This window comes from Salmo salar, chromosome ssa10 (genome assembly GCF_905237065.1).
Source record: "Salmo salar chromosome ssa10, Ssal_v3.1, whole genome shotgun sequence".
Lineage (NCBI taxonomy): Eukaryota > Metazoa > Chordata > Actinopteri > Salmoniformes > Salmonidae > Salmo > Salmo salar.
Window position 1 is genome coordinate 77,940,181 of NC_059451.1, and position 19,365 is coordinate 77,959,545.

General features: G+C 42.4%; 1 protein-coding gene across 3 annotated transcripts in view; it reads left to right on the forward strand.

The window, feature by feature from the left end:
• Positions 1-19,365, forward strand: part of LOC106561024 (calcium-dependent secretion activator 2) — a 221,481-nt gene that overhangs the window by 98,927 nt on the left and 103,189 nt on the right. For all 3 annotated transcript variants that reach the window (XM_045688110.1, XM_014124578.2, XM_045688109.1), the window contains 2 exons: positions 10,627-10,738; positions 12,802-12,941. In XM_045688110.1, the coding sequence (XP_045544066.1) occupies positions 10,627-10,738; positions 12,802-12,941 (252 nt within the window). The remainder of the gene's footprint in view (positions 1-10,626; positions 10,739-12,801; positions 12,942-19,365) is intronic.

Below are 19,365 nucleotides of genomic sequence, written 5' to 3' on the forward strand. Positions count from 1 at the left end.
GTTCGATGGGGTTGAGGTCAGGGCTCTGTGCAGGCCAGTCAAGTTCTTCCGATCTCAATAAACCATTTCTGTATGGACCTCACTTTGTGCACGGTGGCATTGTCATGCTGAAACAGGAAAGGGCCTTCCCCAAACTGTTGCCACAAAGTTGGAAGCACAGAGAATGCATTTCCACTGCTCCAGAGTCCAATGGGGGCATGCTTTTCACCACTCCAGCCGACACCTGGCATTGCACATGGTGATCTTAGGCTTGTGTATGGCTGCTCGGCCATGGAAACCCATTTCATGAAGCTCCCGACGAACAGTTTTTGTGCTGACTTTGAATCCAGAGGCAGTTTGTGCAAGTAGAAATACTGCTGTGCAAATTAGCAGAAAAGTAAATAAAAACAATATGGGGATGAGGTAGGTAGATTGGGTGGGCTATGTACAGCTGCAGCGATCGGTTAGCTGCTCAGATAGCTGATGTTTAAGTTAGTTAGGCCTCAAAGCATGGTATTAAGTGAAGTCCGGCTGCTGTGCCCTTTAAACATGTTGTCTGGGGGAACACTATTTTAATTATTTTTCATTCCACCTCATTTAGCTGAAGATTTATCATCTTGTCCTCCAAAGCTTAAATTGAAAATATTTTTTGGCTCTTGAGACTTCTGGCCACCAAATGTTCATATCATCCATCCACATAGCAGTGAGATTCACTTAATAGCCTCTGTTGTGTGACTGTGCACTGCATTATCCCTCCTATCACATCATGAAGTGGCTATTGTCTCACAGCCTCCAGCTAAATTAAAATGTCTGATGATTAGGTACAATAACAGTGTGTCCTTGCTTGTTGCCGTGCCTCTGGCCATTGATTTTGGCATGGTTATTAGACTGGCGGCGGCGGCAGGAGTCTGGTAATGCGGTAATAAGACTACCCTTTCAGACTCTCAGATGTGGAGAATTTCCCAGAGCTCTGACTGTGAGTGCCCTCCATTTCATGCCACTACAATATACCATACTCTTCATTAGTCCTGAAACCAGAAGAACATGGCCTTTATGCCACTATCTGGAATATTTCCTGCTGTTTAATTTAATGGTAACTTCAATCAACCACATACCCTTTGATTCTTGAAAAGCATAACTTATAACTGCCCCTTGGCCTTACTACAACTGTCCTACCACATCATAACTCCATTGTTTGTATTTTCTCATAATCTCATGGACAGCCAGTGCTTTTAATGTATGATTTCAATGTATGATTTTAATTACCTATCTTGTTTCAAATCAGATTAAACTTTGTTTGTCACATGTGCCGAATACAACCGAATACAAGTGTAGACCTTACCGTGAAATGCTTACTTACAAGCCCTTAACCAACAGGGCAGTTCAAGAAGAGTTAAGAAAATATTTAAATATTTGCTGTTAAGGAGCCCTTTGGTCCTAGACTTGCCGCTCCGGTACCGCTTGCTGTGCGAAGGCAGAGAAAACAGTCTATGACTTGGGTGACTGGAGTCTCTGACAATTTTATGGGCTTTCCTCTGACACCGCCTATTATATTGGTCTTGGATGGCAGGAAGCTTGGCCCCAGTGATATACTGGGTTGTACGCACTACTCTCTGTAGCACCTTACGGTCAGATGCTGAGCAGTTGCCATACCAGGCGGTGATGCAGCCGGTTAGGATGCTCTCGATGGTGCAGCTGTACGTTTTGAGGATCTGGGGACCCATACCAAATCTATTCAGTCTCCTGAGGGGGAAAATGTTTTGTCGTGCCCTCTTCACAACTGTCTTGGTGTGTTTGGACCATGATAGTTCGTCGGTGATGTGGACACCAAGGAACTTGAAACTCTCGACCCGCTCCACTACAGCCCCGTCGATGTTAATGGGGGCCTGTTCGGCCCGCCTTTTCCTGAGTCCACGATCAGCTTCTTTTTCTTGCTCACATTGAGGGAGAGGTTGTCCTGGTATCACAATGCCAGTTCTCTAATCTCCTCCCTATAGACTGTCTCATTGTTGTCGGTGATCAGACCTACCACTGTTGTGTCGTCAGCTTACTTAATGATGGTGTTGGAATCGTGTTTGGCCACACAGTTGTGGGTGAACAGGGAGTACAAGAGTGGACTAAGTACACACCCCTGAGGGGCCCCAGTGTTGCGGATCAGCGTGGCAGACGTTGTTGCCTACCCTTACCACTGGCTGGTGGCCTGTCAGGAAGTCCAGGATTCAGTTGCAGAGGGAGGTGTTTAGTCCCAGGGTCCTTACCTTTGTGATGAGCTTCGTGGGCATTATAGTGTAGAACGCTGAGCTGTAGTCAATGAACATCATTCTCACATATATGTTCCTTTTGTCCAGGTGGGAAAGGGCAGTGTGGAGTGCAATTGAGGGACTATGGTGGTCTGCTTGAAACATGTAAACTCAACAAAAAAAGAAACATCCCGTTTTCAGGACCCTGTCTTTCAAAAATAATTTTAAAAAATCCAAATAACTTCACATCTTCATTGTAAAGGGTTTAAATACTGTTTCCCATGCTTGTTCAATGAACAATAAACAATTAATGAACATGCACCTGTGGAAAGGTTGTTAAGACACTAACAGCTTACAGATGGTAGGCAATTATGGTCAGTTATGAAAACTTAGGACACTAAAGAGGCCTTTCTACTGACCCTGAAAAACACCAAAAGAAAGATGCCCAGGGTCCCTGCTCATCTGCGTGAACGTGCCTTAGGCATGCTGCAAGGAGGCATGAGGACTGCAGATGTGGCCAGAGCAATAAATTGCAATGTCCGTATTGTGAGACGCCTAAGACGGCGCTACAGGGAGACAGGATGGACAGGTGATTGTCCTTGCAGAGGCAGACCACATGTAACAACACCTGCACAGGATCGGTACATCCGAACATCACACCTGCGGGACAGGTACAGGATGGCAACAACAACTGCCCGAGTTACACCAGGAACGCACAATCCTTCCATCAGTGCTCAGACTGTCCGCAATAGGCTGAGAGAGGCTGGACTGAGGGATTGTAGGCCTGTTGTAAGGCAGGTCCTCACCAGACATCACCAGCAACAACGTCACCTATGGGCACAAACCCATCGTTGCTGGACCAGACAGGACTGGCAAAAAGTGCTCTTCACTGACGAGTCACGGTTTTGTCTCACCAGGGGTGATGGTCGGATTCACTTTTATAGTCGAAGGAATGAGCGTTTGCGCGTTACACCGAGGCCTGTACTCTGGAGCGGGATCGATTTGGAGGTGGAGAGTCCGTCATGGTCTGGGGTGGTGTATCACAGCATCATCGGACTGAGCTTGTTGTCATTGCAGGCAATCTCAACGCTGTGCGTTACAGGGAAGACATCCTTCTCCCTCATGTGGTACCCTTCCTGCAGGCTCATCCTGACATGACCCTCCAGCATGACAATGCCACCAGCCATACTGCTCGTTCTGTGCGTGATTTCCTGCAAGACAGGAATGTCAGTGTTCTGCCATTGCCAGCGAAGAGCCTGGGACCTGTTGGATCGGAGGGTGAGGGTTAGGGCCATTCCCCCCAGAAATGTCCGGGAACTTGCAGGTGTCTTGGTGGAAAAGTGGGTTAACATCTCACAGCAAGAACTGGCAAATCTGGTTCTGTCCATGAGGAGGAGATGCACTGCAGTACTTCATGAAGCTGGTGGCCACACCAGATACTGACTGTTACTTTTGATTTTGACCCCCCCCTTTTGTTCAGGGACACATTATTCAATGTCTATTAGTCACATGTCTGTGGAACTTGTTCAGTTTATGTCTCAGTTGTTGAATATTGTTACTTTCATACAAATATTTACACATAAATGCAGTTGACAGTGAGAGGACGTTTCTTTTTTTGCTGAGTTTAGGTATTACAGACTCGGTCAGGGAGAGGTTGAAAATGTCAGTGAAAACACTTGCCAGTTGGTCCGTGCATCCTTTGAGTACACGTCCTGGTAATCCGTCTGGCCCCGCGGCTTTGTGAATGTTGACCTGTTTAAAGGTCTTGCTCACATCTGCTACCGAGTGCTTTATCACACAGTCATCCAGAACAGCTGGTGCTCTCATGCATGCTTCAGTGTTGCTTGCCTCAAAGCGAGCATAAAAGGCATTTAGTTCGTCTGGTAGGCTCGCGTCACTGGGGAGCTTACATCTGAGTTTCCCTTTGTAGTCCGTAATAGTTTTCCAGCCCTGCCACATCCGATGAGCATCAGAGCCGGTGTAGTAGGATTCAATCTTAATCCTGTATTGACGCTTTGCTTGTTTGATGGTTCGTCTGAGGGCCTAGCGGGATTTCTTATAAGCGTCTGGATTAGTGTCCCACTCCTTGAAAGCGGCAGCTCTAGCCTTTAGCTCAATGCGGATGTTGCCTGTAATCCATGGCTTCTGGTTGGGATATGTACATACGTTCACTGTGGGGATGACTACGTTGATACACTTATTGATGAAGCCGATGCCATTGGATGAATCCCAGAACATATTACAGTCTGTGCTAGCAAAACAGTCCTGTAGCGTAGCATCCTTGTCATCTGACCACTTCCGTATTGAGCGAGTCACAGGTACTTCCTGCTTTAGTTTTTTCTTGTAAGCAGGAATCAGGAGAATGGAATTATGGTCAGATTTTCCAAATGGAGGGCGGGGGAGGACTTTGTATGCATCTCTGTGTGTGGAGTAAAGGTGGTCTTGAGTTTTTTTTTTCTCTGGTTGCACATGTGACATGCTGGTAAAAATTGGGTAGAACTGATTTCAATTTGCCTGTATTAAAGTCCCCAGCCACTAGGAGCGCTGCTTCTGGATGATCATTTTCTTGTTTGCTTTTGGCCTTATAGAGTTGGTTGAGTGCGGTCTTCGTGCCAGCATCAGTCTGTTGTGGTAAATAGACGGCTACGACTAATATAGATGAGAATTCTTTTGGTAGATAGTGTGGTCTACAGCTTATCATAAGGTACTCTACCCTTGATTCTCCTTCCTCCTGTCTGTTTCTTTGTTACTACTATTTTATTTATTTGATGTGAAGCACTACTTTACTTGTATTGAAAAGCGCTATACAAATAAAGGTATTATTATTATGCATCCATCTATTACACAATCATTACAGTCTTAATGACTGTAATGACGGACGCTCTTGCTGCTGGTGATTCTCTGTATACTTCTGGCCCTTCTTTGGACACTGAGTTAACAAACCTCCAGACGAGCTTCAATGCCATACAACACTCCTTCCGTGGCCTCCAACTGCTCTTAAATGCAAGTAAAACTAAATGCATGCTCTTCAACCAATCGCTGCCCGCATCCGCCTGCCCAACTAGCATCACTACTCTGGACGGTTCTGACTTAGAATATGTGGACATCTACAAATACCTAGGTGTCTGGTTAGACTGTAAACTCTCCTTCCAGACTCCAATTAAGCATCTCCAATCCAAAATGAAATCTAGAATCAGCTTCCTATTTCGCAGCAAAGCATTCTTCACACATGCTGCCAAACAAACTGACTATCCTACCGATCCTTGACTTCGGAATGTCATTTACAAAATAGCCTCCAACACCCTACTCAGCAAATTGGATGTAGTCTATCACAGTGCCATCCGTTTTGTCACCAAAGCCCCATATACTACCCACCACTGTATGCTCTCGTTGGCTGGCCCTCACTTCATATTCATTGTCAAACCCACTGGCTCCAGGTCATCTATAAATAGGTCTTTGCTAGGTTTATCCCCTTATCTCAGCTCACTGGTCACCGTAGCAGCACCCACCCGTAGCACGCGCTCCAGCAGGTATATTTCACTGGTCATCCCCAAAGCCAACTCCTCATATGGCTGCCTTTCCTTCCAGTTCTCTGCTGCCAATGACTGAAACGAATTGCAAAAATCACTGAAGCTGGAGACTTATATCTCCCTCACTAACTTACGCAGCCCATCTGTAAATAGCCCACCCAACTACCTCATCCCCCTATTGTTATTTATTTTTTTGCTCCTTTGCACCCCAGTATCTCTACTTGCACATTCATCTTCTGCACATCTATCACTCCAGTGTTAATTGTTAAATTGTAATTATTTACCACTATGGCCTATTTGCCTTACCTCCCTAATCTTACTACATTTGCACACACTGTATATAGATTTTTATATTGTGTTGTTGACTGTACGTTTGTTTATCCCATGTGTAACTCTGTGTTGTTTGTGTTGCACTACTTTGCTTTATCTTGGCAGGTCACAGTTGTAAATGAGAACTTGTTCTCAACTGGCCTACCTGGTTAAATAAAGGTGAAATAAAAAAATAATAAAAAGTGACATTTTCTGTTCTTTTTCCTTACAATTGGAGGCTCCATTCAATTTGAAGTCATTATACGCCTTTGTGTAGGCTGACTGCAAGACCATTGATTGTCATCGTCTTGCTTCTTAGTTGGATTATAGGGAGTTGTTACTTGACTGAATGAATCAGTGCATTTCTAAGTATTTTATGCATAGACAGACAATACTTGTCCTTCAGCAGGGATGGGAAAGACCTTCCTTCCCACACACTCACTCTCTTGTCAAGGAAGAAATTAAGTAAATGTTTTGCTTCAGCCAGGTAGGTATTTCTTGCTATTCTATACCTTGTCAGATAATGTATCTAAGACAGAAAACACCTTTGGAAAATGCACCACACATAGTTAACTTCCCTACCTCACATGACATCCTTAACTGTTGACTTTCCTAAGAGAGGCAAACAAAGACAGATCAGTGTTGGGTAAAGTCTGCTAAGGGTTATCTCCAGTGTCCATTTTCTTTGTGTACGGTGATAAAAATAACACGAGGCAAAAAATAGACACTTCTTGTTTGAACTGATCTTTTCCTTTACCCTCCTCTGTGAATTGGTTAATATTTATTTTAAAGGAACAGACAGTTTTGAATGCAATCCACACGTTGTCTTGGCAACTGGGAAATAATAAATACACACTAGCACACACTTGTGACCTGTCGTGCAGGTGTTATCCCACTGGGCACAGACATCAGTTCAATGCTAGTTTTAATTCAATTTGATTGTAAAACCAACAAACTGTTTAACCATCTCATTGGTTTTAGGGTAAAGGTGGATTTAGGGGAAGAAAATACAGACATTCCCGAAATCCCTTTACGTTGATGACTTTTTGCAAATCCTATCAGTTTTCCACACTGATTCAACATAATCACATACATTTATTTTGTTGAAATGACAATGAATAAACATTGTTTCCAACAATCAGTTTGTGCCTAGTGGGATAACTGAACCACCCACCATGCTCATCCTCCACCTTAAACTCAAATCAGAAGCTTCCAGGAGAGTACAGACCTAGAGGTCTTCACGGGTCCACCCAAAACTGAAATTCTGTAGTTGACCCTCGGATCCGGGTCAGATCTGATTTGTCTCGAGGATGTGTAATTATAACTGATTTGCCGGTAAGGACCTATACAGACCTGAACGTGACTGCTGCAGTAGAGAAAAAGAGAGAGAAGTATCTAATTACATTTCACGAGAGTGGTGCGTGTTGCTTGTTGTTGTTAGCCAATTACAAGTCATCAAAGCGTCACTAGCCTCTGGTTCCATGTGTGCAAATTAGGAGAACAATGGAAGATGGAATTAAAATAACAAGACTTTAATGAGAAGGATAGGCTACAACGACCAAGAGCCAACAGCAACAGGAAGGCTGCTCCTGTGACAAATACAATTTGATTTGATTTACTTAATACTGTAAATTGAGTTGTTGTTGTAATTGTGTAGGATGGGGTAAAGAGCAGCCTATGTAGCCGTAAATTAGCTTACCCTGCTAGCTTAACTCAAATCAAATTTAAAAATCTAGCTTATCTTCTCAGTTTGATGCAGTCAAAACAGTTACTATGTCATCAGATTGGATGATAAATAACCTAGCTTTGGCAGCTAGACGTTAGTAACTAGTTTGAGTCGGCTTGGTTGCTGCTGTCTCTCTCTCTCTCTCCTGCCCGCTTCTTGCACCTAGCGCCACTCACACACACAGCACGGCCCCTTCCCCGCCTAATGCTAGAGCTCATCCGTTCCTCTCTCCCTCGGCTCATACATTAACAGCTTCAGTTAATAATGTAGCTAGCTTAAAAAATTGCTTTTCTGCTGCTTCCCTCACTCAACTCGGATCAGACCTGGGTCCAGGTCTATACGGGGCCAGGTCTGGTTGTCCTTTCAGACTGGGTCTCAATTATTTTTACTGTAATTTTTGGGGGTAGGCTGAGCCCTGGGTCCATTTCGGAACGGGTCCAACTTTTTGGCCCCGAGAAGACCTCTTAAGCCCTGGGTCCATTTCGGAACGGGTCCAACTTTTTGGCCCCAAGAAGACCTCTTAAGCCCTGGGTCCATTTCGGAACGGGTCCAACTTTTTGGCCCCCAGAAGACCTCTACCCACAATGTGTTATTGGCATAGAGATATATAAATTGTATATGAGTGATTATACAGAAGTGTTGCAAATTGCAACCCCACCCCTAAAAAACTATTTTAAAACATTGTTAAGTCTTCAAACTTAGGACATGTATTTTCATCTAATTCAATCCAAGGCAATAACAAACATTAAATGAATATACTACAAAGCCCTCAATAGGAATGTCTATACTAAAACCAGTTATATCCATCTACAGTGCTTTGCAAAAGTATTCAGACCCTTTGGATTTCTTCACATTTTATTGTGTTACAAAGTGGGATTAAAATGATTTATCTTTTAAACAATCTACACAATATACTTGTGTCAAAGTGGAAGAATATTATTATAATTTTTTAAAGATAAATAACAAATTCATAACTAATATTTAATTGTTGGATAAGTATTCAGCTCCTTTGTTTAGGCAAGCCTAAATTAGTTCAGGAGTAAGATTTTACTTAAAAAATCACATAAGTGACATGGACTCACTCTGTGTGAAATATTAGGGGTTTACATGATTTTTGAATGACTAACCCTTCCTCTGTACCCCATACATACAACATATGTAAGGTCCCTCAGTCAAGTATTGAATTTCAAGCACAGATTCAACTACAAAGACCATGGAGCTCTTTGAAAGCCTTGTGAATAAGGGCAGTGATTGGTAAATGGGTAACAATAAATAAGTCCGACATTGAATATATCTTTAAGCATGGTCAAGTTAACAATTGTGCTGTGGATTATGTATTAAACCACCCAGACACATCAAAGATACAGTTGTCCTTCTGAACTGAGCTGCAGAACAGGAATTCAACTGCTCAGGGATGTCACCATGAGGCCATTGGTGATTTTCTTTTTAAACAGCTACAGAATTCAATGGCTGTGATGGGAGAAAACTATGGGTTGATCAACAACATTTTATTGACTCCAGAATAATGACCTAAATGACAAAGTTAAAAGAGGAATACAAATATACAGAATAACAATATTCCAAAACATGCATCTTGTATGTAACAAGGCACTAAAGTAATACTGCAACAACAACAAAAACACACCAAAGGAATGCACTTTTTTACCTAAATACAAAGCCTTATGTTTGGGGTAAGTCCAACACATCACTAAGTAACTGCCTCCTTATTTTCTAGTAATGTGGTGGCTGCATCATGGTATGGGTATGCTTGACATTGGCAAGTACTGGGGAGTGTTTCAGGATTAAAAGAAATGGGATGGAGCTAAGTACAGGGAAACGCCTGACCACTGACGGTAATATGGGCACTATAACAGCCCTAAACTGGTACTGACCTTCTTGTTTGTTTTATTTCTCGTATTTTTCATTTTATTTTTTCTGACCTAATATTGATTCTGTGCTCTTTGAAAGCTAGAATCCTTAGTTGCTACGTCTATTTTTTGAATTATAAATGTATGATATATACTCATTTGATTCTTGAAGAATATAACTTATAAATGCCTCATGAGCTTAGTTTAACTGTCATATCAGAACTCAGAGTATAAGCTTGTTTTACTCCAATGTTTGTAAATAATGTAAATGTGAACAAACACTGTATAACCTCCAAACATGGTTAAAACTATCATTTGTATAGCATGGATGGTCAGTCCTTGCATCCATTGCTCTGTCTATGAATTTGAGAGTGGTTACATTTCTCCAGTCCCATCCCTCAGCTTTTACCGAAACAGAGGCGGGGGTGGGGGGCGCTTTGTTATTGTTTCATTTAAAGACACACTCCATCTATTTTAACTTTTCCTGTAGATAAACAATAACTCACGTTTAAATACAGTAATGTAAACACAATTAAGGGTAAAAAATATGTTTTGAGAAAAATTTGTTTTTTTTACACTACTGCAAACTTCAAGGAGTAGACCATTCAAGGAGTTGATCTGATGGTGCCCTCTGATGTCATCGGCCTCCCTCCTTGCATGCGGTGACAATAGAGGAGCAATAGAGAACAAAAGAGAAATGGCCCACCTCCCCCTACTTGTGCCATGTCATGAGGATACCTGGACCACCTATTTAGATGTGCCTTTTGTTAAGTAAATTAGGTGATGAATGAAGTGAAAAGGATCCTATTCTGGATTCTCTATGTCTTAACTTTGATATTGAACACTGCATTGTTGAGGAAGAGCTTGCAAGTAAGCATTTCGCTGTACTGTTTACACCTGTTGTATCCTGTGCATGTGACAAATACACTTTGATTTGATGTTTAATCCTGAGGGTTGGAAACTTTGTCTTTCAGGTGGGGCACTCAGGGGGACTTCACTACGACGCACCCGTTACCCATGGTCAAAGTGAAGCTGTTTACAGAGAGCACGGGGGTACTGGCCCTTGAAGACAAGGAGCTGGGGAGGGTAAGACACCAGCACATACTGTACATCAACCTATTAAGATTGATATAATTCACTATCAATATCAGCCACTTGATATCAGTTAGTATTTATATCAGATACTAGCAATTAGAATGACCCAATCATTCATTGGCTTGGCAATGAAACAATGTAGCCCAAACAGTAATGTACCTAGGCTAGTTTTTCCCATGACATGGATGCCATTGAAATATTTGAGACATGCAATGTATAGAATGTGCAAGAGCTGGAGCTGTTATTCTACCGGAAGAGCCCCCTCTCTCTTCTCCCCATCACCATCTCTTCCTCTTCTTCTCTCTAAGAAACAGATGGAGACTCCCTTTCAGACACTGATAACACTGCGACACTAACAAAACAATGAGCACCACTAAGCTCTCTCTCCCAGTCAGTGTTAGAGTGGGTGTGCCACACACATGCAACATACATACTGTGTACACACACACATGCGGAATACAAACAAGTGACAGCGTGCATACACACACATTCTGCCAACTTATTGTCTTTCATTTTTCCTCTTTCATTCTCCATTTTCTTCTCTCTTTGGTCAAAAGTAATTGCTCTAAAAAGTCTGTCCCCCTCCATTAATCTAGTTTTTCTCCTTCTCTCTCGTTTTCCTCACCCTCTCTAATCTCTGTTTCTGCCTCCTTCTCTATCCCCCTCCCCCCCTCTTTCTCTCTGTCTATTTCTCTCTCTCTCACACACACAAACGCACAAACACACACTTGTGTCTAACAACTCAAAGCACTCTTTGTCTCTAAAAGTAATTGAAGCATGGTGAGTATGTCTATGGAGTCTATATACAGATGAGGATTTCATTTCCACAGATTTAGTCTCTACCTGACCTTTTGATTTGAACAAAACATTCCATACATGGTAGAAGTGGTCAGAAAGTTACTTTTTGGATTCAAATGCCAAAACATTTAGGAGACAGAGATGCTTAAAGTTGACCCATTTTGCATACCCCACCCTAGTATGAGACTTATCTATCAGTGGAAAAGGTAAACGGTAGAGTTTGATATCATTCAAAAGCTTACAAACAGTGTTCTCAAACTACTTTATCATTTCTTGAATATATATATTTTTTATTGTCATTGTTTATCCTTTATCGTAAATGATCTATAAATACAGTATTTGTGCATTTGTTGAGGCTTAGAACCTATTTTACATCATCTGAGGTGTTTGTGTTATGCCCGCCATCACATTTTTTGGTAATTGACATGAAAGGTTGAAGTCCAAAATTTTTCTGTTCGAAACCAATCTCAAGAAACTATAAAATAGTTTCACAACCCTGTTTGTAAGCCTTTAAATTATGTAAAACTCAACCGTTTATCCTTTCCATTGATGACGACATGGATGTCTTATGGTAGGGTGGAGTACGCAAAATGGGTCAACTGTGAGCACACCCCGATCTCCTAAATGTTTTGGCATTCAGGTCCAAAAAGTTACATTCTGACTACTTCTTCAATGGGCAAATATGTTGCTGCTGCCCCCTGGGGGATGGTGTCTGGTAGTGGTAGTGGTAGTGAGCGGTCTAAACCAGTGGTTCTCAAACCTCTCCTCGGAGATCCCCAACTGTTCCATGTATTTGAACTATTCCACCACTAGCACCCCTAAGGCAACTAATCATCAAGTCCTTGACTAGGTGAACTAGTTCAGGGCTAAAACTAAATTGTGAAACTTCTGGGGGTCCCCGAGGAAAGGTTTGAGAAAAACTAGTCTGAACTACCTAACCTTTACCATAACAATATGGAGCAACCATAGAGGGGGTTGTGATATGAAAAGAAATTCTGTCTTGTTTGTGTCTTCCCCAGACAGCCATGGTTTTGTGATGTCCTTCACCTGTCTGTTCCCATCAGTCACAAAGTATGAGGATGTGTACGTCTGTCTGTCACTGACTAACTGTCTGATGAGAGAGACTGTTTGTATATTTTGGTGGTGGAGAAGCCAGAAGCCATCATTACTTCACCTTCTGTAAAATTCTTTTATCGCTCCTGTGCACCTGCCCTTTGTCACCCCCATCCTTTCCTTTCCCTCTCTCCCATTCCCAGGTGATCCTGAACCCCACCACCAACGGACCCAAGCAGGCTGAGCTCCACAAGATGGTGGTGTCCAAGAACAGTCAGGACGCAGAGCTAAAGATCCAACTAGCTATCCGCATGGACAAACCCCCCAACATGAAGCACAGCGGGTAAGAACTACACTACCCAGTCATACTGAGGGTAAGAACTACACTACCCAGTCATACTGAGGGTAAAAACTACACTACCCAGTCACACTGAGGGTAAGAACTACACTACCCAGTCATACTGAGTGTATGAAATACCCTACCCAGTTGGTATGATGTTAGGTGGCAGTGGAGGTCTGGGAGAGCAGGCAAGCTTAGGTCACACTATAAAGAATTGTATAGGACCCTAGATTTTACTAGGATATATTTGTATGGGATATGTATGTTTTGTGTGGAGATGTAATGAAAAACAGCAAAGTGACTAATACTTAAAGGGTTAGGCTGTAATAGAAACTGTCATAAGAACACAAGGCAAATAAAGGATAGCAGCACCCCCTAGCGGTGGCTGATAGAGGAGCTGGAGAGAAAGAAAGGGGTAGAGAGGAAGATGATGAGCTAAGGAGCAGAGGCACGGGTAACTTCTGTCTGTCAGTATGCGGACAGAACATTTTTTTATATGAGAAGTATGTGTGTGTTCAAGTCATTCTGCCTTGTCAATTTGATTGGAATACATTATTTCAGGTACATTTTGATGATATTGAATGTATTTCATGTTTGGCTTCCTTCACTCCAGCAGAGGGCAGCCCAGCTCCATTTTTAAACCCAATGACATTCATGTCAAATCAGTGGAATAGCAAGACTGGTCTTATCTGGCTAGAAAATGCCTAGGGATACTCAATTTAAGCCTACTTTTCAGTGGAAAAAATCTAATTCCAGTTTGTTCTTCAGTTCATGCAGCATGGACTGCAAAGTAACAAGTTGACCTTTTGACTTTGCATTGCCTACATTGCTTCTGAACAGATAGAAAACCAACAGACTTCTGAAATGATCCATGTACTATACTTTGGTGGATAATGGCACTCCGCTGTCAGTGCAAGGTAGAGGTCTTCACGGATCCACCTGTACCTGAATACCCGAGTGGGTCTGGAAACCAGAATTGTAAATAATGTCACAGGTCTGGGTCGGATCTGATATGATTGTCACAGGTCTCGGGTATGTGTAATTATACCTGACTTGTCTGGAAAGTCCCTACGGATCCAAACACGACTGCTGCAGTAAAGAGAGAGAGATTTCTCCTACTTTTCACGAGTGGCGAATGTAGCTTGTTGTTGTTGTTAAGTTATCAAATCGACAATAGGCTACAGTCATTGAGCGTCCGTGTGTGGCAAAAGTGAGGATATATCTAATCAATGGAAGGTGAAATTAAAATTATGGAATTAAAAGGTAAAAGAGAAGGATAGGCTACAATGACCAAAAGAGAGGAGTTGCCATATCCATAATGTTATCGAGCCAATTAAGAAGGACTATCATAGTAACTTGTAACGACATTAGAAGCTAAATTCGGGTTTCCTCAAAATAATAATTATTGCAAGCTAATAAAGGAATTTGAATAAGTGGCAAGAGAAAAGATAATTTGCCCTTATTAAATTCGCCAGATCATGTTCCATCAATGGATGTCGATTTAACTCGCTTGACTCCTATGATTAAGCAATAAGGCACAAGGGGGTATGGTATATGGCCAATATACAACGGCTAAGGGATGTTCTCTTCACGACGCAACGCAGAGTGCCTGAATACAGCTGTTAGCCGTGGTATATTGGCCATATACCACAAACCCCCAGGGGGCCTTATTGCTATTATAAGCTGATTACCAACGTAATTAGAACAGTAAAAAGTCATGTTTTTGTCATATCCGTGGTATATGGTCTGATATTCCATGGTTTTCAGCCAATCAGCATTCAGGGCTCGACCCACCCAGTTTATAATTGTAAATAAATCCCCTTTGTACATGTGCATAACTATAGATACATCTGACAAGAGAGTTTGAGTGATGAAAGTTGGACAGAGGAGCTCAAACTCTGAGCAAGAAACAATTGGATGAACATAAAAAAACTAATGTTAGGCCATTTTCTGGTAATTGTGCTGTTATGTGCCAGATGTTAAGACTACAAACCGTGATAAATTGCCCATTTGCGAGATTGACTTGTCTTTTCAATAGACATAGACTACTGTCAAAAATCTGGGTTTATGATTTTAATAAAATTTGCCATAGTTTTCTTGGATAAAGGCAGGTAGCCTATAGCCCCTGATAGATCAACATCTCATTTCAGATAGTCTACAGTAGCCTAGACAAGATGTAGGCTAGATGTAAACAGAACTATTTAGCAGCTTGCTTAGTTCAAATTAACAGACTAATTTATTCAACATGAATAGCGAGGCGATTTCGCAATAAGAAGTGCTTGTGTTTCCCAATAGCCCGCTGGAATAGGCTACTGAGGATGTGGTCATAATTTTAATCACTGAATTAAATATTAATAATATGTATATGAACTGAATATGCTTGTCAACAACAGCCAGTGTTTATTTTTTAGAATTCGTTTTACCTGCCTAATCTGACTACTGTTACCGTCAATCTAATGTGTTCATAATAACACAAGGCTACAACAACTATAAACTGAAGTTATAGGTTATTTATTAAACTGTTTTGCCAGCTCCAGGTAGGCTATACAAGTGGCACAAATTGATTTGCAATGACTCCAGTGATATCGTCATTTCAACATATTTATTGTATCAAATGGTAGCCTGCAATGGCATATCAATTAATAAACTACTTGATGGCCAACAGATGCAAATGTATTACTCTCCACATTTAGCCTAATGTCAGTTTCATAACTTTTATTTCAAATGTCTACTCGAGACCCAAGAACTGAGCACGCATAAAGCACTTCGCTTGATACCGTTTACTTCAAGCAGTTCAACATTAGAATGCAGTTTAAACCACCTCCGAGCGTATTTATGTAATATGCTCTAGTGCGCCCAAAGTCGTTTTCCAGTGCATTGTCCGCATTATTTATTGATGTGCATCAGTTCTAGCGTATTAATATGTTTTATGGAAAAAGGTTTGGAAATAGGTGTCTTCACAATCTAAATTGCCTACCTACAACTGGTAAAAAGTTGCCACAACATGCGTGCTGCTCTGTCTCCTCTTGCTCACGTGACTCAGCCAATAACTATTGTGCTCTCTCAACACACACACACACACACACACACACACACACACACACACACACACACACACACACACACACACACACACTCCTCCTCACTCAGCAACAGCCTGCCTGACAGTCAGCAGCAGGTCACAGTGAAATATATATTTTTGAAGAGAAATACCATGGCGGCCGCGGTGCAACTTATACATTTTCACCTGCGACATCGTTTTCAAAGTGGCCCAATTCAGCTCGAAAACCGCAAACATGGCAACATTGCTGCTCCCTGTGTCACTTGATCACAGATCACAGTACGGCCCCTCCCCCACTGTCTAGAGTGGCACCTCTCCCTTTATCAGCTTCGGTTAATAAAGTAGCTTAAAACATATATTTTCTTCTGCTTCCCTCACTCGGATCAGGTCTGTATCCGCCCAGGTCTGTACGGAACTGGTCTAGTTGTCCTCGGGTCCATTTGGAAGGGGACTCGATATAATAAAAACAGTTTTTATGCATATCGGAACCCGGTAGGAAAGCCCCAGGTCCATCTTTTTGGACCTGTGAAGACCTCTCGTGCAATTCCCCTGGGAGGATTGGCTGAGGTCTACAACAGTGGGCCCCGCCTCCCTGATGGGCAGCATTGTGAGATCACCTCATAACTATGGCTCTGCTAATTAAGGAAGAGAACCGGGGTGCTGAGTGAAGTGTGTGTTCGTATTTGCACATGCACACTCTTGCAAGTGTGTGTATGTGTCAGTCTATCTGGATGGTAAGTGGCTCCCCCTAATTGGCTAGTGCCTTCAAAAGTTTATTACCATCTCAGCTGACCCTTGGAGTGTCAATGAGGACACCAGGGCACACACACACGCACACACACACACACACACACACACACACACACACACACACACACACACACACACACTAGGCACACCTGAGGACTGTCCATTCTAGGAAATAAGAAAGAAAGCGAGCAAAGGGGGAGAGAGAGACTGAGAGGAGGGGGAGAAAGAGAGACAGACTGACAGACACAGGGAGATGGAGAGGTTGGATTTTCAGGTTGAGTGCTTCACCATTAAAAGCAGCCATCTGTTGATGGGAGCCGAAGAGGCAGAGAAGAGAAGATGGAGCTCTGTCTCAGCTCTCCCAAAGACTGCAATCTGCCACCACCTCCAACCTACCAGAAAAAGGGGAGAAGGGGGAAGTGCGAGGGAGTGAGTTAAAGAGAGGGGGAGAGCGAGAAGAGACACAGGGTGGGTTCTGGCTCAGTTCTCCCAAAGACTGAAAGACTGCAATCTGACACCAACATCAGAGAGAGAGAGAGAGAGTTGGCCACACCCCACAGGAAGCAGAATTTGAATTGAAGGAAGTATAATTTATTAATGCGAAGAATACAAATACCATTTCAAGTATTTGTTTGATTATATTTCAGATATCAAACAGTATTTTTCATTGTCAAAATAAATGTATTTGTTTCTGATATTTAAAACATTGAGGGAATTATAGACAACCCACATGTCCTTAGGATATTTAGAGACCACTGTAATTATTTAAAATAGTTTTAGGGACAGATCGAAATTCAGTGGGGGGTGGGGCTGGTCCATCTCAAAGTGTTAACAATATTTTCACATGACCCTCCCCTGGTACTGTAAAATATATCAAACAACCTCCCCCCCTCATAGAATTAACTCAGATAATGTTTACGACCACAAATAACAATAACTGTAGCGACCCTGTGTTTTTAAATGTGTATATCGACTTTGCCACTTCAGCACGCTTTTGTGGCACAGTCGATGCAACGCAAGGCTACAGGCCACAAGGTTGAGGGTTCACCGACCACCACGGACGAGCTCAGTCTCCCTGCCTGTTTCATTACACTACAATCAGAGCCGGCTGCAGACAATGATCAGCTTGGGGGAAATCATATTCCCAACATTTTTGATGCCATATTTAAAATTATATAAAAAATAGTACCAGTCAAAGTTTGGACACACCTACTCATTCCAGGTTTTTTAATTTTTTTAAACTATTTTCTACATTGTAGAATAATAGTGAAGACATTAAAACTATGAAATAACACATATGGAATCATGTATTACCCCAAAAAGTGTTAAACAAATCAAAATATTTTCTATATTTGAGATTCTTCAAAGTAGCCACCCTTTGCCCAGCTTCACAGACTCTTGGCATTCTCTCAACCATGAACTCTCTCAACCATGAACTACTCACTTGGAATGGATTTAAATTAACAGGTGTTCCTTGTTAAAAGTGAATTTGTGGAATTTCTTTCCTTAATGCGTTTGAGCCAATCAGTTGTGTTGTGACAAGGTAGGGATGGTATACAGAAGATAGCCCTATTTGGTAAAAGACCAAGTCCATATTATGGCAAGAACAGCTAAATAACCAAAGAGAAACTACAGTCCATCATTACTTTAAAGTTTTGTCAAGTGCAGTCGCAAAAACCATCAAGCACTATGATGAAACTGACTCTCATAAGGACCGCCACAGGAAAGGAAGACCCAGAGTTACCTCTGCTGCAAAGGATAGTCACAGAGTTCAAGTAACAGACACATCTCAACATCAACTTTTTCACGAACTGATTTTTGCAGTTCGTTCCAGTCATTGGCAGCAGAGAACTGGAAGGAGAGGCGGCCAATTGGCATTGGGGGTGACCAGTGAGATATAGCTGCAGGAGCGAGTGCTACGCGTGGGTGCTGCTATGGTGACCAGTGAGCTGAGATAAGGCGGGGCTTTACCTAGCAGAGACTTGTAGATGACCTGGAGCCAGTGGGTTTGGCGACGAGTATGAAGCGAGGGCCAGCCAACGAGAGCATACAGGTCGCAGTGGTGGGTAGTATATGGGGCTTTGGTGACAAAACGGATGGCACTGTGATAGACTGTATCCAATTTGCTGAGTAGAGTGTTGGAGGCTATTTTGTAAATGACATCGCCGAAGTCGAGGATCGGTAGGATGGTCAGTTTTACGAGGGTATGTTTGGCAGCATGAGTGAAGGATGCTTTGCGTCATGACTTCCGCCGAAGTTGGTCCCTCTCCTTGTTTGGGCGGCGTTCGGCGGTCGACGTCACCGGCCTTCTAGCCACCGCCGATCCACTTTTCATTTTCCATTTGTTTTGTCTTAGTCTTACACACCTGGTTTCACTCACCCAATTACCTGTTTATTATTTAACCCTCTGTTCCCCATGTTTGTTTGTTTGAGTGATTGTTTGTTGTATTGTTTTCCGTATTGTGGGCTTGGTAATTCTCTTGTATTTTGATGACTCTGAGTAAATTTACTCATCTCTGCTGTCCTGCGCCTGACTCCTCTGCACCAGCTACATATAGATCCTTACACTTTGTTGCGAAATAGGAAGCCGATTCTAGTTTTAATTTTGGATTGGAC